Source organism: Crocodylus porosus, unplaced genomic scaffold, assembly GCF_001723895.1.
Source record: "Crocodylus porosus isolate Cpor-Errol unplaced genomic scaffold, CroPor_comp1, whole genome shotgun sequence".
Classification (NCBI taxonomy): Eukaryota; Metazoa; Chordata; order Crocodylia; family Crocodylidae; genus Crocodylus; species Crocodylus porosus.
The window spans coordinates 4,783,683-4,810,941 of record NW_017728936.1 but is presented as its reverse complement, the minus strand read 5'-3'; the positions used below and the strand labels follow the sequence as shown (position 1 = coordinate 4,810,941).

The 27,259-nt window shown below is 51.5% G+C and overlaps 1 protein-coding gene across 2 annotated transcripts in view; it reads right to left on the bottom strand.

Annotated features, from left to right (window-relative positions):
• Positions 1–1,778: 1,778 nt before the first annotated feature.
• ST14 (suppression of tumorigenicity 14) overlaps positions 1,779–27,259 on the bottom strand; it is a 38,566-nt gene continuing 13,085 nt past the window's right edge. The window contains exons 2-19 of one of the 2 annotated variants that reach the window (XM_019547006.1): positions 19,521–19,680; positions 18,748–18,875; positions 18,210–18,280; positions 17,401–17,561; positions 16,522–16,557; positions 15,700–15,937; positions 15,038–15,177; positions 14,529–14,626; positions 13,142–13,251; positions 11,688–11,818; positions 11,047–11,151; positions 8,765–8,872; positions 7,853–7,966; positions 7,346–7,468; positions 6,749–6,935; positions 4,864–5,138; positions 4,124–4,260; positions 1,779–3,834 (exon numbers count right to left, since the gene is read on the bottom strand). In XM_019547006.1, the coding sequence (XP_019402551.1) occupies positions 3,673–3,834; positions 4,124–4,260; positions 4,864–5,138; positions 6,749–6,935; positions 7,346–7,468; positions 7,853–7,966; positions 8,765–8,872; positions 11,047–11,151; positions 11,688–11,818; positions 13,142–13,251; positions 14,529–14,626; positions 15,038–15,177; positions 15,700–15,937; positions 16,522–16,557; positions 17,401–17,561; positions 18,210–18,280; positions 18,748–18,875; positions 19,521–19,677 (2,481 nt within the window). In that variant the 5' untranslated portion in view covers positions 19,678–19,680 and the 3' untranslated portion in view covers positions 1,779–3,672. Of the gene's footprint in view, positions 3,835–4,123; positions 4,261–4,863; positions 5,139–6,748; positions 6,936–7,345; positions 7,472–7,852; positions 7,967–8,764; positions 8,873–11,046; positions 11,152–11,687; positions 11,819–13,141; positions 13,252–14,528; positions 14,627–15,037; positions 15,178–15,699; positions 15,938–16,521; positions 16,558–17,400; positions 17,562–18,209; positions 18,281–18,747; positions 18,876–19,520; positions 19,681–27,259 lie in introns of both variants that reach the window. The other variant, XM_019547005.1, reaches the window with a different exon arrangement.

Genomic DNA, 27,259 nt, shown 5'->3' with positions numbered 1-27,259 from the left:
CCTTGATCTGCCAGCAATGCTTCTACTAACGTAGCCTAGGATGCCATTAGCCGTGTTTGCAACAAGGGCACACAGCTGGCTCATATTCAGTTTCTTATCCACAACAACCCCCAGGTCCTTTTCTGCAGAGCTGCTGCTTAGACAGTTGGTCCTCAGCTTGTACTAGTGCATGGGATTGTTCTGTCCTAAACGCAGGATTTTACACCTCTGCTTGTTAAACCTCATGTCATTTCTTTTGGTCCAATCTTCTAATTTATTGTGGTCTCTCTAAATCCTAGGCCTACACTTACCCTTTGCACCAGTTCCCGTGCACTACTTAGGACCAGGTCAAAAATAGCCTTTCCTCTTGTAGGTTCCAGGACTAACTACTGCAGGAAGCAGTCTTTTATAGCTTCATGAAATTTGGTCTCTGCATCTGAGCCCGATGTTAGTTAGATTGACTCAGCCTATTCGTGGATAATTGAAATCAGCCATTATTACTGTGTTTTTTGCTGTTGCAGCCTCTTTCATCTCCCTTAGCATTTCTAGCTCACTGCTGCCATCCTGGTTTCAAGAGAGGTGAAGGGAAGGGGAGGCCAATAGTCTATCCCCAGACATACTTTTTTCTATTGAAACCTGGAATAGATCTATCCATAGAGACACTCCTCCTTACCAGCTGGAAAATCTACCCTATTTGATTCAATGGAGTCTTTTATATCGAGTGCCATTCCTCCACCAGTATGAGTTCTGGGAGAACTTTTACGATCTTTGCAATCTTCTAGGCCCGATGAAGGGTGCCTGTGCCCGAAGGCTTGCAAATAAAGATATATTTTTTTTGCAAATATCTAGTTGGTTTAATAAAAGATATCACTTCTGCCACGAGTTTTGATTCCTCTTGCCTCTAGACCAATATGGCTACAGCCTGGATATCTGACACACAGAAGATATTGTTATTTAATACTAAGCATTCAAGTTCCTCTACTTTTGATCTTAGGCTTCTAGCATTAGTATAAAAGCGGGTATACTTTTTATTGTTGCCCGTTTGATTTTTTTAATCATTAAAAGTATTTATTTGCGTGTGCTCATCTTCTCCCTGTTTCTCATCCCCATTTTTTAAGGTTTCACTCCACAGGGTGTGCTGTGTGTTATTTGGCACCTGTCAGCTTTCCCATTTTTAGTTTGAAAGTACAATGTGAGAGGCTAGAGGCAGAGTATTATCAAAATTCCCAGTTTAATCCAGATTGACAGTGGCATCTCCATTGCGTTCAGAACTCTACAAAAATTATTTCACAATAGAGAAGGGTTCAGACAAACAGATCACTGGGCCTTGTCATCCCGACATCTACACAGCAAAGCCAAAGGGAGCAACAGATACAGACGCAAACGGGATCAAAGAGATAAAAATCACAACATAACATTTATTTAAAAACCAAGAAAATGGATAAAAAGCTACTGAGCTCCGCCCCTAGCCCAGCCCCCACCTAGGTCCTCTCAAGACGCCTAGCCTGAGACATCCCCTGACAGGTCACCCAAGCAAGCAAAGGGGGTTAGCATGTTTATAAGCCCCTCACCCTCCTTGCAGAGAGAGCTGCATATGGGGCATTTGCAGGGCTCTGCTGTCACTCCAATGACATAACAGCTTCCTGTAACACCTCTACTGCCTGGGTGCACATGCGCGTGCGCGCACACACGCACACACACACACACACACACACACACACAGCGCTCAGGAGTAATATTAACAACTGCCCAAGACACAGACATACCATAGGATCCTTGAATCCAGGCCCTGACTATGCTCTGTTCAAAGGCATTAAAAGATCTCAGCTAAGGATGCAGCTTCACACAATGACTAAAGAAGAGCCAGCTGGAGGAGGCACTTGTATGACAGAGATGAGCTCCACAGCTGGCTGTGTTACAGCTCATTCCTAATAAGGCACATTGTGGCAATGCCAATCTGACCCATGTACGGGTCAGAAAATAGGTACCGTGCATGTATGCACACACAGAGACATATGCACACGTGCGCGCACACACACACACACACGCACGCACGCTGTTCTAGGGGCTACATCTAAAGCACTTGTGTGAAAAGCCAGGTCAGCCAAAGTGCAGCCTGAGCTCTAATGTGAATGGTCCACATGAAGGTCTATGACAAGCCCAGAGCATGGATGCTCCTGGACAAGATGCTCCGAGTCCCAGAATGTGGCACTCTGCGCACATCCTACAGGACTGCGAAATCTATGATCCAAACCTCATCTGAATTTAGACCTCTGCAGCCTGTCTAGGAGATGCAGGTTCTGTGGGGCTGTCTCCAACCTGAGGTCTCAACAAAGGACCTGAGTGCAATGAGCTAATGAGAACTCGGGGACGGTAGGGCAGTGGGGCTGAGACTGTGCCCTTGCTCATGTGGGCTGGTCAACTTGGATTCACCATCCCAACAGCCTTGCTAGCAAGGGAAGCCACCAGCTCAAACCAGGACCCTTTCCCTTGTGGGTCACCTCCTTGACTCGCTCCTCATGATCTACTACTGGGGTACCTCCAATGGTCTCAGCTTCTTCCAAAACAAATCAGATAGACTCGTTTGCAAGCAGAGGCATCTCCTACAGCCACCTCATCTCCATCACCCCTAGCAGAAGCCTGCAGAGGGCAGCAAGGATGCTGGAGCCATACAGAGCCCTGCAGCCATCACCTTGACCTGATAAGGAAAGGACCTAGGAGCACAGCAAGCTGGGTACCAACAGAAGGGGTGAGGGGTCAGGCTGGGAGGAGGGATCAGACCCAGCAGCCATAGATCACACAGCATTTACCCCTGGACACCTGCAGGGCTGGCAGGGGGAAAGAAGTTCTCCTTATCGATTCTGCTCCTTCATTTGTGATTCTCAGTGGTAAAAGCCATTTCTAAAACATCAGACAGACATGAATAAAAACCTCCCTGAGCCAAGCTACCCCAGGCCAGGCTGGTGGCAAGGCCTTGAAGGGAGCTGCTTCTGGGATGGCTCCCTGGGGGCCAGGAACCTGCACTCTCCCAATACCATTAAACCAGGTGCTGGCAACAAGGAGGACATGAGGCAGAGCAACTCACAGACATTATTTTAAAACCAGTTTTCAGTTCCACTGATTTCAGGAAGGGCCAAAGGGTTAATCTAAAAACCACATCTGGCATCACTCACTACATGCCCAACAGGTCCAGTCCTGCCTCTGGAGCTGCACACTCGAGCACAGACACCCTCCCCCCACCCACCCCGCTTTAAATGCAGCCAGTCCCATCCTCTGCAGTGTCCTGCTGGGCAACTGCCGCACCGCAATCCTGGGCTTTTGAAACAGGAGTGGAGGCTTCCCTGGAGCTCCTCTGGCCCAGGTGCTGCAGTCCATGCTAAGGTAGGGAGTGAAGAGGAGGGCTCCTGGCTCTTCCCCAAAGAGTCCTGCTCAGCTGAGGTAGAGGGGTACATCAGGGCAGCTCCTGGAGACAACGTCCCAGCTGCCCACAGCTCACCCCATGTCTGCCCACTGGCCAGGCCAGGCCCCTCACTGGTCCAGCAGTGTGGGAGAGCAGAGGAAACAACACACATGCACATGATTCCCTTCACATCAGCTGGGAGTGTCTTCAATCGCCGGCTCAAAAGAGACCCAGAGTCGAGTTTGAGAGGTGCTGTGAGCTCATGCAGAGCCCGGCACCCCACTGCGGAGCTCCTATACCCCACTGTGCAGCTTGATCCAGTCCCGCAGATGGGTGACCCGCGTGTAGACCCCTGGCTTGTTCCGTCGTGCACAGCCATCTCCCCAGCTCACCACGCCGGCCAGGAACATCCTGCTGTTGGTCTCCTCGCTGGCCAGCGGCCCACCAGAGTCTCCCTGCACAGGGCAGAAATGCCGGTTACACAAGGACCATCTCCTTCCCCCATGACTCCAATGAGTAGGGCTGGGAGGAGGCCAAATTAGCTTGTCCACTCCCATTCCACAGTGGAAGGGGCCTCTACCGACTCCATGGAGGACAGACAGCTTGATAGTTTTAAGCCACTGAAGGCAGGGCTGTGGGTGAGACCAGGATTCAATCTCCACTGGTGCCACACACAGAGTGTACGAGCAGTCCTGGTCAGACAGCTCCCCATTGCTATTACTGTCCCTGTCCCTGCTGAAGTACCTGGCAGGCGTCAACGCCTCCTATCAGGATCCCCACACACATCATGCGTGACGTCATCTGGTTGGCCAGCAGGCTGTTGCACTGGGTCTGGTTGATTATCCGAATTTCTGCCTTCTGCAAGATGGTGGCACCGCTACCTGCAGGGACCCGAGGCAAGCGGTGTGTTAGAAGGTCCAGACACTCCTTCTCACCCAGAGCACTTGGGTTGCAGAGCGCATGCTCCCGCCCCCAATTCTCAGCCCTCAACGTCCATCAGCACAACTTCTCCCCAGACTTATTCTGCTCTCTGATTCAATCCCTCATGCTGAGCACCAGCCAGCTCCTATCCCCCTCACCCATCAGCCAGGCACCAAACTCTCCCCACAGTCTGGAGATGAACCCATGTACTCCCAGCCACAATATGATACTCCACCTGCAGGGACAGGGGCAGCCTGTGGAGCCCAGGCCGGGGGCTTATGGCAGCAGAACTGGGACACAGTCAGTAGAGTCCCAAGCCTCCCTGCTGATCAGCTGTGGGGAGCCACCTGCCTTCGAGTCCCAGCACTGACCATCATCACTGGCCACCCAAGCAGGCTAGCAAGTACCAGAAGGCCTATGGAAAAAGCTCCCACCATGGTGCAATTCTCACAGGACCCCATAGCCTCCATTCACACCTCTTGAACAACCACATAGCCACCAAGGCAGGCACTGTGCCCGACTCTCTCACCCCTTGCCCACAAACACACACACGCCTCACTCACCCCCTTCAAAGGTGGCTCCCCACCCGGTCACCCACAGGTTCTTGCCAGAGGGAAAGTCATGTGTGGGGTCAGGCAGGCAGATGGGCCTGACAACTTTGCTGAAGGTGACCGGGCTCTGTAGCTCCAGCACGGCGATGTCGTAATCGTAGGTGAAGTCATTGAAGCTGGGGTGGGCTATGATGCGCTTGATCTTCCGCTCTTGGACGTTTTCGTTAGTCCGCCGGCTCTGGTCGTGGAGGCCTAGGAAGGCCGTCCACAACTTGGGGTCTGAGTATCTGCACAAAGACACATCATGTGGTGATGCAGGGGGGGACTGGAGACTGTTTTAGGGTAAGGCAAATGTGGTAAAAAACTTTTTTTGACAAAAAGATGTTTTTTAAAACTAACATTGTTTCTTAAAATGTGCTCTGCAGGGGAAAGGTAGATTGTTCTGGTCAGAAAACTGAACTATTGGTATTTAGCAAAACTGCTGAGGGACCTCATGGGAGCTGTAGCACAGATGCCTGCTGTTCCCATTCCTTTCTAGGGGCCAGACCGTCTACCCAGACCATCTCCCATGATGTACCACAGTCTGGGGATCCCATGAGGCAAATGGCTCCAGTCCCTGCAAGGGAGGACCAGGATGCACAGCAGAGATGCCATCTGACACTATGCCTGGCTAGGAGACAGCAGGCACTGCGGTGGCATTTCCAAAGAGAAAATACAGCTCTTGGTTTTTTCACTGAAAAGCTGAATTCCCCCAGGGATGGAAAGCAGACTTCTCCCCGTCAATCTGCAGTAGCCAGGATATTCCATGGGACTGCAAATCTCCCTATGCTCCTTTCAGGTGTTGCTCAGGGCTCTGGTAGACTACGCAGCTGCTGCAGAGCCCTCAGCTGGACAGTTTGCTATACAATACCACGACCAGCCCAGCCATACCTACAATCTCTCACCCAGAGACGGATGCTGTCCTGACTCCTTGGCAGGACTAAAGATCACCCTCTACTCACTGCTGTATGAGGCACTGCAGCACCTACCACAAACCACGCAGGGAGGTAAGGCCCAGATGCTATTTGAACCATGGTGAACAGGGCACAAAACCAAGACAATAAACCTATGGGTTTTCCTTTCCCTAAACATGGCTACATCCCCCACCTGCCTGGAGGCGCAGCAGCCACCCAGAGACACTGTAGGATTCTGACCAGGGTCAGGAAGGAATTTTACCCCATGATCAGATTGGTATGGACAGTGAGGGATGCGGGGTTGCCTTCCTCTCTAGTGGGGGCATTGCCTTCTACCCAGGATCTCTTGAGCATATATTGACAAAATTCCACGGAGGCAGGACATTGGCTGCTGTGGTTCCCCTGTTTTACCTGTGGCAGACTAGGATGTTAGGTCTGTGTTGTGTCAGGGTTGACAACAGTTTTATGTCGAATTTAGATTATGGATTGTATAGGATGGTTTGGATAGGGATGATCCTGCCTCAAGCAGGGGGTTGGACTAGATGACCTGTGGAGGTTTCTTCCAGCTCTACTTCTCTCCGATTCATCTCAATAAGCCAGAGCATTGGCAATGTAGGGTGTCCACACACCAGCCCCAGGCAAGACCGGCTTCTGTCTTATACCAAAGAGGCTGGAGCCATGACCTGGGCCAAAGTGACACAGCAAACTTGCTTCTGGGGAGAACTTCCCAGGAGGGTCTAGCATTCTCCACTGCAAGGCACAGCCATGTTTGCTATACTTTCCCCAGAAGCAGTTGGGACTGGCTGCCAAAGATGGAAGGACACTGGATTAGCACTGGGCTGATGTCCTGGCCATTCCTGGAGGTGTGTGCACAAGTCTAACATCTCACTGACCCCACCCAAGCCTGGAGAGCAGCTGAGACCCAGTCCCATGGCAGCACCCACCTGATCCGCATCTCATCCTGGAAGCAGTGCGCTGCTGACACCAGCCACCTGTCTGATACCAGCGAGGCCCCACAGATGTGCCCCTGGCCTTCCACGTGCAGGCTGACCTGCCACGGCCACTCGCCCAACTCTGAGTCCAGCCCGCCGACAATCCGCGACTGCTTGTTGTACGAGCGGATCCCGCAGTCTGCAAGGGGAGGGGGAAAAGGGCCAAGAAGAAACATAAGGCTCCTGTTAGTTACCTGCTGCAAATCTCATGGGATCCCCCTGGAGAGTCAGAGGTCTCCCACCATTTCTGCAGTTCATTGCTGGTGCTATCAGCACAGCAGTGGGAGCAGAGTCTGCTAACTGGAATGGCGGAGCCAACAGAGTACACAGAAGAGCAGAAACTATTGGTCCTAAATATGTCATAGTGCAAATAACCTTCACTGTTTAATGATGACTGTCTGGTTACACCCCGTGCAGACAGCAACTGCCACAAGGTCCCTCCTGGAGCCTGAATGACCAGATACTCCCGTCATTCCTAAGTGTCCTGATTTGGGGGCAGATCCTAGAAAAAACCTGGCCTTGGCCCCACCCCTTCCCTGCGCCACTCACCGCAGTTCTCCTCATCTGAGTTGTCAGCACAGTCCTGCGTCCCATCGCACTCTGGGTTCTTCTTGCTCACACACACGTTGCTGCGGCACTTGTAGGTGTGCTCGCTGCAGATGACAGCCGTGGCTGCTGAGAGGCAAAAGCAGAGGGTTTAGCCCATTTTGCACCCAGTAGAAGAACCCCCGAGGAGGATGCTGGGTGGGAGGTGTTGCCCAAGATCACATTTTGGGCTCTCTCGTTGGGGAGGATAGCCAAGTCCCATGGGTGAAAAGGAGTTTCAGATCCATGGCAATGCCTCGCATGCCACACTGATGAAACATGGATCCCACAGGAATCCTATTCTTGGCATTGTGACCCCCTTCACTCTACAGGATCCTACTTGTGACCACAGCTCTCCTGACTGGTTTCTCAGGCCATTGGTGGAGACCCTGCTTGTGGCACCTGCCTGGAGCTTGCGGGGTCTCCCACAACAAGCTCTGAGAGACCATTCCCAGACATGCCCCTCCTCACCCCCGACGCAGTCGTTTTCATCACTTCCGTCCCCACAGTCATCCTTGCCATTGCACTTCTGGGCTTCAGGGATGCATTTCCCATTGCGGCACTTCAAGTTCTGATCTGGACATTCTGGAAAGGAGAGGAAACAGCTGCAAGTCAGACCCAGCAAGCAGGGGACAGAGCCCCAAGGACCCTGCTTTAATCTGCCCTTGTGACAGAGGGGATGGGACTGGGCTTTCAGGAGACTGCTGGGCCCAGACAGACCCTGCAGTTCTCCAGCTCCGAGATGAAGCCCTTGCACTTGTTGCCTGTCTTCTTTCAGGAACCCCTTCCCTTTTCAGCCACTTATCTTGTCCCCTTTTCCACCAAACATTGTGTTATTTTTAATAAAGCCTCTTATGTAAGTCTCCTGTTTGACTACAGCCCACATCTGGGGACTTTCCTTGCACGCTGAAAAGGGCACCAGTTGAAAGGGATCTTCAGAGACAGACATAAGTTTGCTCCCTTGAAGGAATAAGTGACTGGCCAGCAGAATTCCTATAGCGCTGATTTCAATGCTACCAAAACTTAATTTGATTTTACTTACTGTATGATTAATCATTAGGCTACCAAGAGTCTGTGATAAGCATTTTTTGAAATCTAAATAACAAGACTCTGGGGTCTTTTGTGAGAAGATTAAGACTGTCCACACTAACCTAGGTGCTTTCTGGTCACTTCTGTTCTTTGGGTTTCTGCTGGACAAGCCAATCCTCTCTGTCTGCTCAGATCAATTCAGATTAAATCCAGGGTTTTGACAGTTTTAGGTAGCATGGATCAGATCACATCTAGGTCTCATTACAGTGGCTCACAGCTTTCCCTGCATTCATACATGGGTCCTGCATCGTGTCAGGTGTCATGGTTGGATAGAGTGCTGGACCCATTACTTACTGCACTGCTCCTCATCACTGTTGTCTCCACAGTCGTTCACACCATCACAGACCCACATGAGCGACTTGCACCACCCGTTGCTGCATCTGAACTGCTCCTTGGTACAGTCTAGGGGAAGGAAGAGGGAAGCATGAGAAGATGCAAGAGTACTGTGAACTCATCTGTGTGGCCAGAGGGCAACAGGGCCATGAGGTACCAAGACACTGGGGCATGGTGGGTGGCACAGCCCAGTGAGTTAGAAACTTGCAGCAAGAACACCTCACTCTGCCCCTGCAACATGCCAAGGACCTCCTGAAGCCCCCTGAGCACTCAGCACCCTCACAAGCTGCAGCCCTGCCTGAGAAGGCAAAACATCTGAGTCAGACAAGGCAACAGCTCTGAGAACCCGCTCGTACCACACTACACATGAAAGAGAACTGGGAACCACACTACCATAAAATGGCGACTGATGGTCAGTCCTACAGATCCCAGATGAATGAACATCAGGACTCAAGGCATTTGGATAAGAAGGAAACTTGGGAAACAACAACCCTTCCAGGCTCCTGGGCCAACTCTATGGGTCACCAGCCAGCTCCACTCTTGGCTTTAGCTTCCTGTACCTGGTGCCCCATGCATCAGCATGGTAGCATAGCCATGTCTCGTCTCTGTAACAGGTTCATGACTGACATGGCTGAGTCATGTCCAGGTGGCAGCTTTTCTTATAAGCCAGCCAATTCTGTGCATGTGCATCAGCTGTGGGGAGTCTGAGCAGCAGTCCCATCGAGGGCTTGAGCACCCAGAGAACACAGATTTGGGGATACGCTATAAGAGCTGACAGCAAGTCAGTTGTGTCAGCCTAGGTAAAATAGCTCCCAGAGTTACTAAGAGAGCAGTATCTGTGCTGTATTTGGATGCATTTGTAAGTGAGCTTAACCAGCCAGAGGAGAGTCAGAGGTTACAATAGAGTCAGAGAGGAATCATGGAAAAAAATTCTAACTACATGAAAAATTCAGTCAAAAAGTGACAGACTCCTAGGATGCTACAGGACATCTCTGAGCTGACAAGAGAGAGCAGTGAGCCCTTGCCATATGTAGCAGCTACCCCAGTCCCAGCAAATACAGTCTGTTCAGCACAGTAAACTCCTGAACTGGAGGCTCCACTCTCCTCTGATGGACTTTAGGCAATTGCTAAAAACATTACTAGGGGGATTTGTGTATTAATCCTGGAGGAAAAGGTTAATTTACAACAACACACACACACTGATTCCCAAGCTCAGCAGCTCAGGAAGAAGCCACAAACAGTACCTTAAGCTTCTGCTAGAGATACTGAAACACATGCCTGCCCTTAGGCCAACCCCTCAGCTTACACCAGAGCCTTGAGGTTCAGAGGAAGCAAACATCCGCAAGAAGGATTCAATGGAAGGAACAATATCCCAGCAGGTGGGTGGGATAATGACTCAAGTCAGTGACCTGGCATTGGCTGTCGAAAGAGAGATTAATGGTAATGAAAACCCAGGCCCGCAGACTCAAAGGGGATTCTGGAGCCGATCACCATGAAACTGGTGGTTAAGGGAGGTCTCTCCAGGGATAATTTGCTGCTAGACACATGGGATTCCCCAGACTGGAGTCTGGCTCTCTTCTATGGAAGTGGAAAGAGAAGCCAGATTCACAGAACTTAAAAGACAGGTGCCAAACTAAGTCCTGGAGTCAGACAGCCCCAGCTGTGGAAATGTCTCAGTCCCCAAACTTCAAGCAGTTCAGACCAACCCAACTGCCTAGCTAGTGGGATGAAGATAACTGCTCAAAAGGCACATTTTTGCCCCTGACCCTCTATAATACAGTGACAGCCACAGCACTGATGCCACACGTGCAGAGATGAGGTAGTCTCCATGTGTCGCACACCACAGAGCCATCACTCAATAGCCTGTCAAGCCGGCTGGCAGGATCAGCACTTTTGCACACTAGAGGTCACAAAGCTGGAGAGCCAGACCAGCAAATGTTATATTAGCACCGAGGCCTGAACCAAGCCCCAACAATTTGGCAGCTTGGAAAGCTCCTGGATGGACCACCTAGGCCAGAAGCAGGCAACAAAGACCTTCGCTTCACTGGGGCTTCTCTCCCTTGTGGTTCAAGAGACACCTGTCTTGTCTAACTAACTGCCAACCCTGACCGCTATCTAGAAGCTTCCTGCATTACTTGACCCTGCAGACATGAGCAAGCCAGGGGTTCACTTCTCACTCGCCGTGTTCAGCAGGGACCTTCCCAACCCGCCACAAGCAAGCAGCAGTGGGAGGCACAACTTACTGCAGGAGCGCTCATCACTGGCATCTGAGCAGTCCATCCAGCCATCACAGCGCAGGGCTTTGTCGATGCAGCGGCCAGTCTTGCAGGTGAATCTGCCAGGACAGGCTGTGGATGAGGGAGACGGGACATGCATGAGCTTCTAAGTGACCATCCTGTCCTCTTGCCTTCACCCATTCACCATTTCTTTGCCCACACCCACTACATAGAGGATCGAGGAGGTCTGTGCTGACACAGACACATGCCCCTGTTGGCAGCCTGGGCTACATGCGAGTGGAGTGGATTTTCCAGGGAAAGTCCATGATGCCCCATGTTGTTGGGCCTAGGATTAGCTGCTCTATCCTGTGCTTTCCTTCACAGAAGCCATTTTTTCTGCATTTGTCAGAAGACACCAACAGGAGATATTACACCAAAATGAACAGGCTGGAGGTCCAAAGTCTGGACATGAATTTCCCAGAGTGCATCCATCCTCCTCATGGGCTCAGGGAGCATGAGGCGTAGGGATTTGGCTGGAGAATTGGTAGGGCAGCCGCATCTGGCCAGCCATCAGCAGGATTGTGTGCACGCATTTCACCTGCAACCCCACTGCTCTGCAGCTTACTCCTTTGCCCTCCTGCAAGGTTGGCGCCCTCCATTTAACTTACGGTCACTGGAATCGTAGGACAGGAACTCTGCCAAGAAGCCGGTGTCAGCGTACGACTGGTCGGAGTGGAACCGGACTGTTATTCTGCTGGTATTACTTGCCACCACAAACTGAGAGCGCTCTCCGCAGTACCTGGAGGGGGACACAGCACAGGATTTATTACCTGCTGCAGAGTTACAGTGGAAGAGGCTAATGCAGAAAAATGCAAACTCTGGCCTTCTCACACAAAGTGGCCTAGAAAACCACTAGGTTTCTTACTGCTTAGATCATCTAAGCTGGCAGGGGTGGCCATGGCCCCACAAGTAGGTGCATCAGACTCAGCATAACAGAGCTGCAAAGTTTAGCGCTGCATTTTAACCCCTGGTCGATGCGATCCATCCAACAACAAAGGGGAGAGCTACAAAACCCTGGGCAATGGCTTGACACTGGTACCTATGTGCCTGCCATGCTGACCAGTTGTGCCTCTCTGCTACCTTGTGCTCTCTTGATTGTGTTCACCTCTTGCCTCTTATTTAGACTGGAACCTCTTTGGGCAGGAATCATCTGCTTTTCTCTGTACAGCACCTAACACTTTGGAAGCATGGGTCCACAACTACTGCTCCCAAGAGCTGCTGCTAGTAAGAAGAGCTGGTTGCAAAATGCAGAATTAGGTTCAAAACCTGAACTCCCACATGTGTGAGAGAGTCAGATCTCATGCTAGTCAGTGTCAGAATTTTTAAAATAAAAGAGCTCATTTCAGCTTAGCACCCATCATTTCAAACCAAGTAGTTAGCTCAGCTAGAGTTGCTAGGCAATGACCCCTAACGAGGGACAGCTAGCCAGATTCTCACTGCCATTGCATTAATATTGAAACCCTGCCCTTCTCCATGGGAGCTGCCAGAGGGGAACAGGCTCCATCCAGTTCAAGATCTCATCTCAGCTACACGTATTTGGCTTTACTGGATGACAGATAGTAGCTCACTGCCAAGCTGTGAGTGTTGCTCACACATACATTAGTGGCAGTTCTACCCAGCAGCTCCCCAGCAGAGTATACAGTGCACCCTGGAGTAGTACTGGCTGCTGAGGGGACTGAGGCAGCTAGCAGGTTCAGGTGCTCTACACAAGCCAAGGGAACACTGCAGGGCAGATCAGGCTTGGCAAGGGCAGGGGCCAGCACCAGATGCCTCAAAGAAGGCAGCAGGACTCCACAGTAGGCTGGTGCAAAGTAATCAACCTACTTCCCCAACAACCTCTTCCTACTGTAACTCTGCAGATCCCTTCAAGTCCCTTCCTTTTGGTTCTGCACTGAGAACACCCATGCCCAAGGCCTTACATACAGGAAATTCCTTGGTCTCAACAAAGCTGTGGAAGTGACTTCCACAGTCGCATGAAAAGACACTTCCTCAGACTAATTTTCACTCTGCCTTAGCATCAGAATCAGGTCACAGAGCCCAGTGCTGGGCGCCCAGCACTTACTTTGTATTGCTGATTTCTACATAATCCTTGGTGCAGGTGTTAATGGGGATGCCGGGTTCCAGCACATAGAACAGGTTGAAACGCACCTTCACGTTCTTGTTACTAGGCACCTGCAAAGACAAGGAGGCAGTGGGTTTAGGAGCAGAGACTCCGTTTTCCTCCTATCTCCTCTGTGACCAACTTTGACGGGAGGTGGGAGAAATTGGGAGCAGAGCACAAGTCCATAATGAAAAGGAAAAGGCAGTTATTTTGTATCATCTGCGACTCTCTGCCTTGGCAGGAGCTTCTTAACATGTCTAAGACAACCTCTGGAAATAGCAGGGATCAGATTATCTCTTTCAAGCCAGTGTGGAAAGGGGTTTAAGACGGAGCCCCACCAACAGGCTGCAAGTGTGAGCATGAGACAGAAGAATGGGCAGACAACAACCCTGGAAGGGACACAAGAGCAGACCCAGGCTACAAGTAACTCCTCCCCCTGCCCCAAGTAAGCACTCACCTGGATTCATTAGGACACAGTAAGAGTCTAAGATACATTTACAACCAGAAAAGGCAGAGGGATCAGACAAAGCTCAATCAAACCTGATTCCTGGCAGGGGCTAAGCCAGGGCAATAATCTACCACCTGCAGTTTACTCCAGACAGCTCCATGGGTTGCCAGAATAGCTCAAGCTTAGTCCCAGTGACCAAGCAAGGTAGTGACCCAAGTGTCAACTATCACCTTGCCAGGCCAGTGGATTTCAGAAGAAAGTCAGGGAAAAGCCATGGCCAGTGAGGTCTATTTGGATGTGGAATAACCTCCCCAAGGGAAGGGAAAGCAGCGGGTCCTAGTCAGAACCAGGACTGGATACAGCTGCACAGGGGACTTCCACAGAGGGGAAAGAAATGGAGAAGCTGGCCAACTGAGTTACAACAGAGCCCATCTAGCCTAGCACCCCATCTCCTACCCAACGGCAGATGCTTCAGAGGCCACAAGCCTTAAAGCTCTTAAGTGGAATAGCTCCCAAGGGAAATTTGTTCCCCCCTTCCACCCTGTCACTTAGGGGTCCATCTGTGCCCTCAGGTACAACCATTTATCCTGTTGCTTTACACAAAGTAATGGCTGATGCTGTTGTCCACATGACGTATGGACGGAGGTGACGGTGGGAATCAGGTGTGCACCTGCACATTTTTCCTGCCCTTGATGCTTCCCCTCCAGTCCCCCTCTGAATTCTGCTAATCTCTCAGCCTCGGTGACCACCTGCACATCTTGCCACCATGAGATAATTGTGGTATGTAACATGAAACATGAGCCAGTTCAAACTGCAGATTCACTTGCCCAGACAGATGGGCCTCAATTTGCCCACAGTTTCTCAGATGCCCTGAGAGCGAAGTTCATTTGACCTTCTCACCTCAATGTCCCACGTACAGTCCAAGTTTGGGGGGTAGTGTGCTGGGTAGAAAGGAGTGGTAAAAATCCCAGTGGTTTCCTTCAATGTCCCACCACAGCCTAGAAGATGAGCAGGATGAAGAAGCTGGGTTAGGACTTGGAGCTACTTGGCCTGTCAAAAGCAGCAATGGCAAGACATGTAAAGCTGTCTTTAATGAGGTTAAGCCGATCTCTGGAGATACCAGCTCCAGTTGAAGGCTTGGATTGAACCCAGGAGACCAATTAGCTGGTTCCTGCCAACATCAATCTTCATGTGTAATCCTACATAATTCCTCCCACGCACTCCTTAAGGGGCATCATTAAAGCAGATAGACACACTATGGGTAAGATGAGCTCCTCTGAGACCTAGGACGAGGGCAGCTTCCGAGGGTCTCTTAACTCGCCTGCAGTATCCTTGCCAAGCTGATGTCAACAGCACCGGCTGCCCCTCCCCTCTCCCGCCCATGACACAGGAAGGCTTCTTCTGCTCACTTTTTATCTTCGGGAGCTGGAAGAATTCGGCCTTGAAGCCGGGGCGCCTGCCTTCGGCATTGGTGACCAGCGTGACCAACATGACGTTCTTGGAGGACAGGAAGGTTAAGTTGTAAGATGGGGGGTAGCTGCCACACAGCCTGGGAGGAGGGAAGCACAGAGACTGTCAGACCGCTCAGTGCACAGCAATATGGCAGCTTCCAGCACAGACACAAATGCGCTCACTGGGTCCTAGCCTCTACTTCACAAACAGGCCCCGCTACACTCAGACTCCCAACCCTGTCCCTGCCTCTGCACAAATCCTTGGATTAAAACAACTATTTCAGCTGACTTCTGCTCCAGTGTTTCCTGAGCTAGGGAGCAGGCATTGCTGTGGGGGCCTGGGCAGAGTCAGTTCTTCCTCTTGGTTGCTGAACTGCTTTGGAAGCCACTAAACACCCTCTCTTACAGGTTCCCCTATATTTAGGGCAGCTTTCATTTCACTCAGCATCATCACTGGACTCCTAGCAATGACCCCCCGGACCAGCCCGGACAGCTGCTCTCCCTCCCTTGTGTTTCTTTTGCTCTGAGGCCTGTAGATAAGGAAGAGGAATGTGATACCCATTTCCCCACTTAAAAGAAATTATCAGAATGCAAGAACTCAACCAGGCAGCAGCACTCACGTCACAAGGGCATGGGGCTCCACGGGGCTCAGGGAGTTGTAGACCTTGATGTAGTCATTGCCCTCACCGCAGGGCTCCACATCAAATGTCTTGAAAGTCAGGCTGATAATGGAATCGGCGTCAGCCCTCAGGGCCCACTGGCAGCGAGCGTTGTTGGGGTATGGGCTGTTGGGGAAGCCTGGTGTGGTAAAGCTGGTGATCTCGCCTTCCCTGGCATGCAGAGAAAAACTGCAGCTATCTGCACAGGACAGAAAGGGTGCGGGGGGTAGGGGTGCGGAGATGGGCTGGATGTCAGAGAACACACCACAGAAGGGAAAGCAGATAGACGTTGCAAGCAGGTAGCATTGCAGTATATCATCCCCTGTTCTGTCCCCCCATAAGCCCAGATGTGCTGTACGGAGCAGAGAAATTGTGATTGCATTTGGTTTTCTGCACTTTTAAATTACCCAGACCTATCCCTGTGTGCAGAGTTCAGCCACCCTGTGGACTGTTACAGAGATGCATGGGTTGTGCTCTCTGAAAGGCCTTTCCTCTTTCTTGTTATCGCTTTCCTGGGAAAGTTGCACTACATGTGGGAAAACTTCACTAAGAAACAGACCCATCTGATCCCACGGGTGATCTTGGGGCTCCAGCAAGGATCATGCACATGTTTAGTTTGCAGCAAATCCTCCCCCCCTGCAAGACGGAACAGCCTCCTACAGACACTTGCCCCACTGGATGGAAACTCCCATGCGCAGGGGCTTTCAATGGAAATAAGGAATCCACCCCATGCCCCACTGCAGGCAGACGCACTATAAACAAAGCTGGAAGAGCAATACTCACTATTCCGGGAAGCCTGGACGATACTGGGATCGGCAGCTATGAGAGAAACAAACATGCATTCATTAGCGATGAGGTAAGGCCCTGCGCACTGCCCGAGGGCTGCCGGCTGGCCTCATTCCACAGGGTTAGCTCCTGGAACATCCTCCCTGCAGGCTGCAGCCTGGACAGCTTTCTCCCTTCCCTCAGCATGCCAGCCTGACCCGCAGAGCACCGGACTGAGGGCTCAGAAGCCTGCAGACTTCTGAATGGGAGCGAGCGAGGGGTGTAGTAAGGAGCTATCCGACAAGGAGGGAGGTCTGGGCAGCCCCCGTTGTGTTCGGACAGGATGCGCGATGCATTTGAGCAAGTGGGAAAGCAGAGCGCCATTTGGATCCACCTCCCCCATGCAGGCTGGCAGGTGCCAGCGCTCGTCCTCAGGGAGGATCTTGCTGCTCTGGAAAAGCAGCACAAAAAGCTCTGGGATTTCCCAGCTTCCCCCTGCCCCCACCCAAGGATCCCTGAGGCCTTAACCCAGCAGCTAAGTCTAAAGGCTATGCTCCTCACAACTTCCAGTGTGCCAGGTGCTGAGAGATTCTCCTCTCTCCCACACGAAGCCTCCCAAGCCGAAGGAACAAAGTTCTGCTTCCTCCCCAGGCCTCACCCCCAAAGCCCTTTAGGGCTGCTACTCTCCCACAACACGGCTCCTACACAGACCATGTCAGCTCTCCCACGCAGCAAGGGCGGCCACCCACTGAGCAGTAGTGCTCTGCCTCTAGAAACCATCCCTCCAAGGTCCTGCAGGGCTTGCCTAATCATGGACCTTTGCCCCTTGCAAAGCAGAAGTCATCTCCGTCTTGCACATGCCCCTACACCGAAGCAGCGAAGGATGCTGGGACTCACGGAAAGCAACCACTGACTCCACTTTTAGCACCGGATTCCGCGATTTGAAGGTCAACATTTGCATCAGACTCTGCTTGTCAGCCATGGCTCTATCCAGTGCCTCTGCCTTGCATTTTGGAACCATGAACTCCGACCAGTAATAGGCAATGACACTGCCTTCACTGCAAGGAAAAAGGGGGACACATGGTATCAGCGTGCAGGCCATGGGAAGGAGAACAAACAGCAGGATGGTGGAGAACAAGAACATTGTCCTCAACTGATCAGTGGGTCCACTGATCAATCCAGCTCTGGAGAGAAGGTCTTGGATCAGCTAAGCAAGTAAGCTGAACGTGCACAGCTGGAGTTCTCATCAAGGAAGGTCTCTGCCACACTGAGCTCGCTGGAGACCTTGCTGCCTCTCTCCACACCCAGAGTCTTTAGACAAGAGCAATGTTGATGGCAAGAGAGCACTGAGCAAGTCTGTTGCTGCTCTGTGAGCCTGACAGAGTAAGCTACCATTGTGTTTCCATTCTCATGTAGCATGTGATGAAGGAGACATGTGCACCGTGCTCTCTCTTCTAGACTACACAGTGTTCTCTTTCACTGCTTTTCCATGATCTAAAATAAAGGGGAGTTTCACTGGGGGTTTTCCGAGTATGGGAAAATAAAAGGCTACTGCAGCAACAGCTGTGACTTTTCCAGGTACAGCTATCGAGATAAATGTGCTCTTTGACAACCCAGGAGAGTGACTATTAACTTCTCCTCCTTTCAAGGGGGACCAAACTTGTGTTCCCATGCACCCACCCATGGGCTCAGGGTACAGCACCCACCTGAATGCAGTTATTTGTGTCTCCTTGTGATAAGGACTGATATTTTTATTGCTCATGTAGATCTCCTCAACCTAAGCAATGTAATAGAAACACATTCAAATATGCAGAAAAGCAGCTTTAAAAAAAAAAATGCATGAATGGACAATTCCCAAAGACCTTGGATATTAAAGGCACAGTCAGGTTAACAAGCTTCAGAGCATGGGTGCTTAAAGGTAGGCCCCTGAGTCTGTATTTAGAGCTCTAAAAGGCAGTCAGGGGCTGAAGGCAGCTGTTTGAGGCATTTGCAACGACCAGAGGTTTGGGAGGGCATCCTGTAAACACTTAAGAGACAGACCCGTTGCCCTTTCCACATTTCTGAGCTTGGCTAACAGCTCACCAAGCTCAGTGGGTGGTACCAGGACTTCAGCATAAGACTGAGGATCTCAGGGGAGAAAATGACAAAGGACCACAACCTAGAGGACATAACCCTAAGCGGCAGTGACAACGGAGCCTCCCCCCAGCCCTGGGGCAGCCCCAGAGGAAGGAGGCAGTGCCTTACCGTGCTCTTCACCTTCTTGGAGAGCATGGCAAACTCGGGGCTGCTGGAGTCCTCGTAGGCATCAAGGAAGTTCCAGTTCAGAATCCGGAGGTGGCCGTTGTAAACCTTCTGGATGGGCACGTTACGATCTGGAAGATGCAATTGGAAAGAGAGAGGATGTCAGGTGGCGATTAGGCCCTGACCTGCATGCTGATGGCAGCCTGAGAGCTGGAGCTAGGGGCATGGCGTTCCCTGCTTCCTTTCCCTTCAGCTCCAGTACTGAGTTGATGTCATTCTCCTAAGCAAACTCCTTGGTTCGGGCCCAGATTTTAGAGCAAGTTTTACAAAAGGCCAACGGCAGAGCTGGGAAGAGTACCTAGGCATCTTGGTCCCCAGCCTCCTGCTCTAACCACAGACAGTCCCACCCACACCACCTGCTAACTCAGCTACAAAGCCTCCCACTACACAAGTGCTGCTACCACCCTGCCCCAGAGAGAGCTACAATGAGCTACAACCACTCTGCTCACAGAGGACTACAGATCCCGAAAGGAGCTCAAACTGCAAGCTCTCTGGGGAGAAGTCAGCTCTCACGCTGCATTGTACAACAGAGCCCTACTCTAGGCTGGAACCCCAGGTACCACTAGGTGCAAGCTGTACGCAGTTTGCTCATCAGTATAATCTAAGTACTCCCAGACTTGGAGGCATCGGGGGCCATGGGAGAACCTGTACTGTAGGGGCCTGATATAGGACACGTGGTCTTCCTCTGGTGTTAGGATGGGAAGTGTTACACTCACATTTGAAGTGCCAAACCAACAGGCCAACCAGGAGGGAGATGAGAAAGATGGCAATGAGCACAGTGGTGACCACCACCCATCGTTTTGGGCCACGCTTCTCCACTGTCTTGGGATTCATGGTGGGGAGGAACTCCACCCCTTCCTCCAGGTTGTTCATTTCCTAGAAGGGAAATTGAAACACTGAGCAGGGAAGCTCATTCCTACAGCAAGTGCATGAGAAAAGGTGGATGTGAGCAAAGCCACGAAGCTGAAATTTGGAACATACAAGTTCAAAGCTTGGCTTTGCTGCCAACTCGCACCACCTCAGTCATTGCACGTTGGCGCCCACCGCCCAGGGTGCGTTTAACTGCCCTTCTCTCCTTACATCAACAGCCCCCTGTGCAATGTTAACGCAGTATCTGAAACGCACAGAAAGCAAGTGCTCCCTTACCACTAATCTTTAGAGTTAAAGTAACCCCAGGGGCTTTAAGTCATTGCAAGGACCCTTGACTGCAAAATACAGATATCACAATTCTTGGCTAACAATCATGCACACGTACACTGAGCAGGTCCCTGAGATGAGCTCTGCCAGGGGACCAGGAACACTCAGCCCAGTAGGGAGCAGCACTGCCAGGAATTCAGACCACAACCGTTCCAAGAACATTGTCTTCAACCTGGTAAAACTGGAACAGGAAGTCAACTGAGGAAAATGTACGTCACTCCTATGCATCACTCCCAGCCTGGCATACAGACACACCGAGCTATAAATAACTTTCTAGTAATCAGGCGAATCAGCCAACTTCCCCAACAGGAATTCAAGCAGCCCTGGCACAACCTGGAGAGGGCAAGTTGGTCCTATGCCAGCAAAAGGAAATGATGGGCTAAGCACATGCCAAATTGATTCTTGAAGAGATGAAGCCGGGGAGGATGAGCAGATCCATTTTGGGCAAGGCCTGGCTATTATATTGGTCCAAGGACGAGGGACGCAAGAACGAGGAGACAGGACACCTGGGTCCCATCTCCACTGCACCTGGTGACTCTGGGCAGGGCAGTCACTCTCTCAGGAGCACAGGGACATTTAGATGTCAGAGGCTTAATGCAATGACAGCTGCAGCGTGAGGGTAGGCTCTGTCCCTGCCCCGGCTTCCAGCGTCTGACATGAACCAGGGCCCTCCCCAGCTCCTGCTCTGGTGCCAGGAGCACGTCTTCCACCCGCCTTCACCACCGTGAATAGAGTAGCACATACAGGTAAAGATAAAGCGCTACTCGCAGAGCACAGTTCTGCCCTGGAGAAAGGACAATGGAGAAGCTGAACAACACACAACAGAAGCTGGCCGTGTCGCTCAGGGCAGCGCTGAAGGGGTTCAGAGCAGCGCGAGGCCCGCCGAGAAAAGCACCAGACGTATCCAAGCGCACTCGTGAGGCTTCAGTCTTAGACACAAAGGCAGGCAAGTGTCAGCCTCTTCTACAGATGGAGAAAGGGAGGCACCAGGAAGACGTGCCTACAGTCACAGCCAGCGAGAAGAGGGCCGGACCCACGGCTCCGAGTTCCTGCTATCAGGTGTGCCCAAGACAAAGACGCCAGGAGCCAAGCTGCAGCCTTAGCCAGGCTTCGGCCAGGCAGACTGGAGCTGGCACGCGGCAGGCGCCAAGCTCTGAGCAGACGTGCCCTCCCAGCAAGCGCAGCAGCCGAACCACACCACTCGTTCATGCGAGGAACGAACATCGCTCCTTAGGCGCTGGGACATGGTCACAAAGGAGCTTCAGGGCCCGACTCACCAGCAGCCTGAACAGCCAGAAACCGAGGGCATGGGGGAGACGCTTGCAGCTCGGCGCCGCACACAGCAGAGCTCTAGCCACATGCAGTTTCACTGTCTCACAGCCCTGCTCCCAGCTTCAGCAATGCCAGCCCGCCGCCACCCTACCCTCCACTCCCAAGCAGGCTCGTCTGGCCCTGAGGAACCAGGAACAACCTGTGCATTTTCCTCCCAGACAGATACTCAAGGAGTCCCATGCTTTCGGGGCTGCCTCTTGCACAGCAAGTTCTCCTGAAAGACAACAGGGGTCTCAATGCTAGGAGGGGGCATTCAGAGTCTCAGGGCATCTTTCAGAAGGGCCCGACTTTGGGGCCGCAGTTCTACTGCTGAATTGCCAGTCCCCAGCAGAGACCTGTGCACTGACAGCTGACCCGCTGCTCACCAAAAAAGGGCTGCAAGCCTGTGCTGAAAGCATGTGATTTGAGAAGAGCTGTCAGGTTGAAGGTACCAAGTAACTGGTCTTGCTTACCATCCCCTCTTGCACGTCTGCATCACCCTTTATCGCCATCGTTGTAAGCTCCTCCTGCCTGTCTGCCCTGCTTCTCGCTTCTGCAGACTCAGGCTCAGAATACAGCCATGAAACCCACTTCCCTCTCTTGCTTATCACCCACACACGAAGTTCCCACATGAGACAAAAGCACCTCCCCTTCGAAGGCCTACGCAACCTCTTCCCCCCTCCCCCAGGCCTACACAGGGGCACTCAGGCAAGGAAGGACAAATCAACTAAACGGCAAGTCAAGGCACATAATGCTGTTTAAACCCCTGTGTGGCTGCTCCCAGCTCCAGAGTGAAGGGGCTGTAGTTTAACTCTTCTCTATATATACATTAAGAGTGTCCCCTTGCAAACAAGCCCTATGCATCTGCACTTGGTAACTCTTCATAATGCTCTTGCTCCCTGCTTCACTTACCAAACAGCCACCAGTCTCTGCTTCCTGAGCTCTTGCCTCCCCATTCCCAGGATTTTCTTACTTTCCATTCTGCCTGGGCAACCTCCGGACACCCTCTCTCCTACACCGCTGCCTCGTCTGCCTTCCAGCATAAACTGCCCAGGTCAAGGAACAGGTCTTACTCCAGATCTGTTGAGAACCGGTTGTAAGCGCTTATTAAAACGGTCACTTGAAAACCATCGCCAGCCTCTAGCACCGTTAACATCCTCATCAGGTGCTGCCAGACTGGATAGCCCCAGCATCAGATGCACGCAATTAATAGAAAGCTGTAAGAGTCTGATCTAACCAATGGCACCTCCATCAGTTCTCAGAAATGGTTGCAATAGCCCTGGTCTGGGCACCCCTTTGGCTGCGAATTTTTTATCATAGTGGTACTCACCAAAACATGGAGAGGAGCAGAAGAATCACAAAAGCACTGCCATCCAGCACTGCTATACCCAGACACTGCGTCAATACTATGACAAAAAGAAACCTGAAGACAGACCTAACTATCACCAAAGGAGCTAGTTTAATGGGCAAATGAATAAGGCTGGACAAAAACCCCCATAAAACAAAACTTCTTGCCTGTTCCAAAAAAAACCCACATCACTCTTTATTGTCCATTTCTGGCTATAATCAAGAAAAATGCAGCAAAGAAAAATGTCATCCTTACAGGGCTGATGCACAACCAAAAGGGATGGCAAAAGTGTTGTTTTGTTACCTACTGTTTTTTCTAAAGCCCCCACTGCTACAGCTGTATTATAGGCAGTCTGAGTTCTCATCTAAATGAAACAAATTATCCAGCCTGCAGAGAAGAGCTGGGAAACACAGGCCCAGAACACAACTCACTCAAAAGTTATTTAAAAAAAAAAAAACAAGCAAAAAACTCATGATTGTAAAACCAGTTTCAAGAGTGCTTGGGGACTGACTCATAATCTTTAAGTGCTTTGGGAAGGCAACACTATTCTCTCAGGATTCCCAAAAATCTCCCAAGAAACCCTCTTCCCATGAGCCTGCCAGCCCAGCTCTGGTAACCTAGAGGTGGGAGAGAATCAGAGTCAGCTGGGAGCTTTGAACTCCCCACCAAAACTAGCTCTAGTACAGCACAGGATGCTGCCCACAAAAGCCTTTTTTAAATGACACATCTCAGATTACCGCAAGGAAAATGCATTTGACCCACTGCTAACATTGTCAAGAGCCCCGTGGGAGAAATTATACTCCTCTTGTGCCTCTCAAACTTTCCTAGTGCTCCTGGTTACAGCAAAGAACATGCTCGTGGGGCTCATGGATGGGCAGGGGAGTTTACGCATTTGCTTTGAAAACACGAGATCTGGGCACAACCTGCTGTCTCGCAGCCATTTAAATGTCCACTTGCCTGCTGGGTTAACTCTGCTGAACAAGGCTGAATTCCCCCTAGGAGAGCCCTGCTCTCCCTGCAGGGCAGGTATCACAGTAAAGAGCCCCAGTGGCACTGTTGTGTAAGGCAGAGGACCCAGGCTCCATGGGCACTCCCAGCCTCTCCTCGCCTTGGGACACTGAGCCCTGGGGAAAACCAGCAGCAATACCAGAGGTCTGCCAATCTTCCTCCCCTGGAAGGATCACCAGCAAGTTATTTCAGTAATTACTTCAAAGCCTCCAGCACAGACCAAGACCCCACAACGATCTCAGCTGTAGTAATGCATTAGAGTATAATCCAGACAAGGACCCTGGAGAAAAAATAATTAGATACAGAGCTTGTACCTTAAAGGATACAAGGAAGCAAAAAGAAAAAAAAAAAAGGCTCATCAGTAACAGCAGAGCAAATAAATTATCACAGTTCCACTACAAGGAAAACAGAAACTAGAAGTGAAGGGTCAAACAGAGGAAGTGGCACAATTCTGCAAATAAATGTGCATTTTGAATACAAAGGAAATCAAGACAGCGTTCTCAATGACGCAAGGGAACTACCTTGAAAAGGTCAACAATTTGAAGAAAGATGAAGAGGATGCAAAGCTCGCTGCTGCTGCTGCTGGCCCCTGCCCCAAAGACCTTACTCCGGACTAGATCTGCCCTGCATTTCTGCTGAGCGTGGGGCTGCTGCTGAGGAAATATGGCCCAGCCAGCTGCTCCCCCTGCCCACACAGCCAAGCCCAAGCCATGGGGCACGTGGTCAGCACTGCTCCATGCCACATTTGCTGCTTATGTGAGAAGCAGGGGCGAGTGAACAGGGATTATTTCCTCAGCACCAGTCCTGGGATTGTCAAGGAAGCAGCACTGACCTGGCCAAAGGGGCAGCCTTGGGAGTGAGGTCCAATAACCCTGAGTGGGTTATTGCTGTACACTTCTCCGCCTATCCAGCTGCAAGCCAGCTGTTGCATAACCCATGGCTGGTTTCCCCTGTTCTACCTCAGTGAATGTCCTGGCAACTCAGCTTCAAGCTGCACGACAGAAACCTGCTGCTGGCTGTGTCACAGCTGGTGCGTTTGCTCATCGGTGAGGAGTCACAGTCAGTCAGTGGGTTACCCGAGACAGAGACAGACCCTGCTCGCTTGTCATGCTGCCCCCGACACGCGGGGCCACTGGGAACTTGGGCACCAATGCCACTGATTCCTCTGTAGATGCCAGTGATTAAACAGGAAGGAAAAGGCCACGTGCAAATAGCAGCATGACAGAGGAAAAACGAGACTAGAAAACCCACAAACCAAACAATTTGTCGTTACAGTAAAGCTCCTCTCCCCTCATCCTGTTTTGAGTCCTTGATCTTACTTGCTAGTGGGTCCGGACCCCACAGATCTGATCTCAAACTAGGACCTGCATAACGTAAGGTTTAGAATATATGGCACACGGCATCCCTAGCAAGCTAGAGGATTTTGAGGGCAGAAGCCTCACTAATTCATGCCAGGTGCTGGCAGAGGTAGGCTTCAATCAAAGCCTGGCAGTCAAACCCACCCTCCTCATCACAGCTCTGGCAGAGACTGGATCAGATCACAGAGCCTACTCTCAGGTTTGCATTCAGAGATCCTTGGAGGGCCATCTCCCAAGGGTGTGCTGTCATTCACAGGGACGTGCTCCCTCTGAAGTAGCCCCTTCAGCGCACTGGCCCCCAAAGCAGAACTAGGCAGAATTCAGCAGCTCCTAATGGTACAGGACATTGCTGAGCATAAGAGTCCCAGGATGACAAAAATTAGAGACCTAGATCTCATCCCCACACTTACAATCATGCAAAATGACATACACGGTAGGGAACAATCTTCCCTTTGCCACTACAACCATCACTGCAGCTGAGACACTCCCCAAGGAGGTCATATAAGCATTACAAACATTACAGATGATTTCAGACTGTCTCCTGTACCTGCTTTTTACCCAGATTCTCCAGGATTGTGTGTCCACACACAAGGGTTACAAATCCCCCATCAGGGAAACTGTTCCAATACAATTCTCTACTCAGAAGCTGCCCTTGATGCGCTGCCTGGATTTGACTCATTTGCTTCCAGTTTCTCCTTGTCCCCCCCACATCATCCTAGAGACTTCCTCTGGGTCCCAGCAGCAGCAGGCTTCACACTGGTGCATTAACCCATCCAGTTAGGCTGCAGCAGTCTGTGACAGGGTGGGAGCAAACAAAGCAAATTATTTAAGGGGCAGCAGTCATCTGATGGAGAAATCAGATAATGGATCTCAGACCAGGTGACACTGCACGTCCCGACTAGAGGGAGCCATCACTTGGCTCAGCAAGGAACCGTGCTGCGTTTCCCAGACACTGATCCTCGGGCACAGGACACAAATGCACCCTCTCAGCCTCACTCCTCAAGTCCCGTTTTACTCTCCTGAAGCCCTTGCCCTGTACTGCTTTCATTCACGAGTCTCAATCTTTACAAAAACAGCCTAAGGGGATTAGGAGCGAGGCATCTGGCTCCACTGGGCTGCTTAGAAAATCCCACCCTTATTGCTCTCTGGCAGCGGGGATTATTCTGATTTCACAAATGGGGAAACCAAAGGAAAGGGAGCAAGTGATTGTGCAATCCCCACGCTTCTGCAATCCTTATGACCGAGGGAGACAACGGCCAAGTCCTGCAGGGCACTAGCCAGGGACCCAGGAGACAGATGTTCAATCCCCTGCTCCATCACAGTGGCCATGGCCTCAAGCAGGTCAACCTCTGGGGCTCTCCGCCATCAGGACCAGCAGGCCAAAGCGCTGCCCTACTTCATAGTGGCAGTATGAGGACATGTACATTAATGATGGAGGTGCCCAGCTGTACATAAAACAGACAGAGCACAGTGATCCTAAAGCCCTCTTGAGTGATCGGCAGCCTCATGAAGGCAGCCTGCGTGGAAGGGGCTCTGGATTTGGTTCATCCATTACAAGAGCACCCATCCACGCAGCCAGTTGTGGTGCAACACATGCACCTTCTGTGTCTTTCATCCATCCCTAGTGATAATCTTTATGGCAAGTGAGCATTACGTAGTAGTACTGGAGAGGGGGACACTGCAGGCTGCATGGGCTGGAACAGAGGGGACCGAGAGCCCGGACCCTGGGTGCCAGTCCCAGCTCTGGCAGGGGACGGGGGCTTTGTGGTACTGAGCAGGGAAGCCAGAAGCTGGGCTATGATTTCTCTGCCTGGCCCAGTGGACATCACTCAAGCAGGCAGCATGCTAGGGAGGAGCACAGCTTTCCTGCTTCCGTGTACTGATTAAGACAGCTGAGGCCAGAGCAAGGCTGCACACCCCATGCACCAGCAGCACCCCAGCTCCTGCTGCCCGGCGCTAAGGGGTGAAACAGCCATGGGGCAGTTGCTTCTCCCCTGGCGTTGGCTGCTCACTTCCCTGCAGTGTTTGGCATGGAGGGTAGCTCTCAGAGTGAAGAGCCTCCCCACACCAGGAGCTAGCAGATTGATGTGATTCTTGTCTAAAAATACAATCTGGTCGAACTGGATGGTGCAGCAGTGACTAATGCTGCCAGCCATGAACCCAGGAGCACGTGGGGCATGTGGGAGAGGCAGGCACGGCAGGTCCTTGCCCTGGGAGGCATGCACTGAGAAGC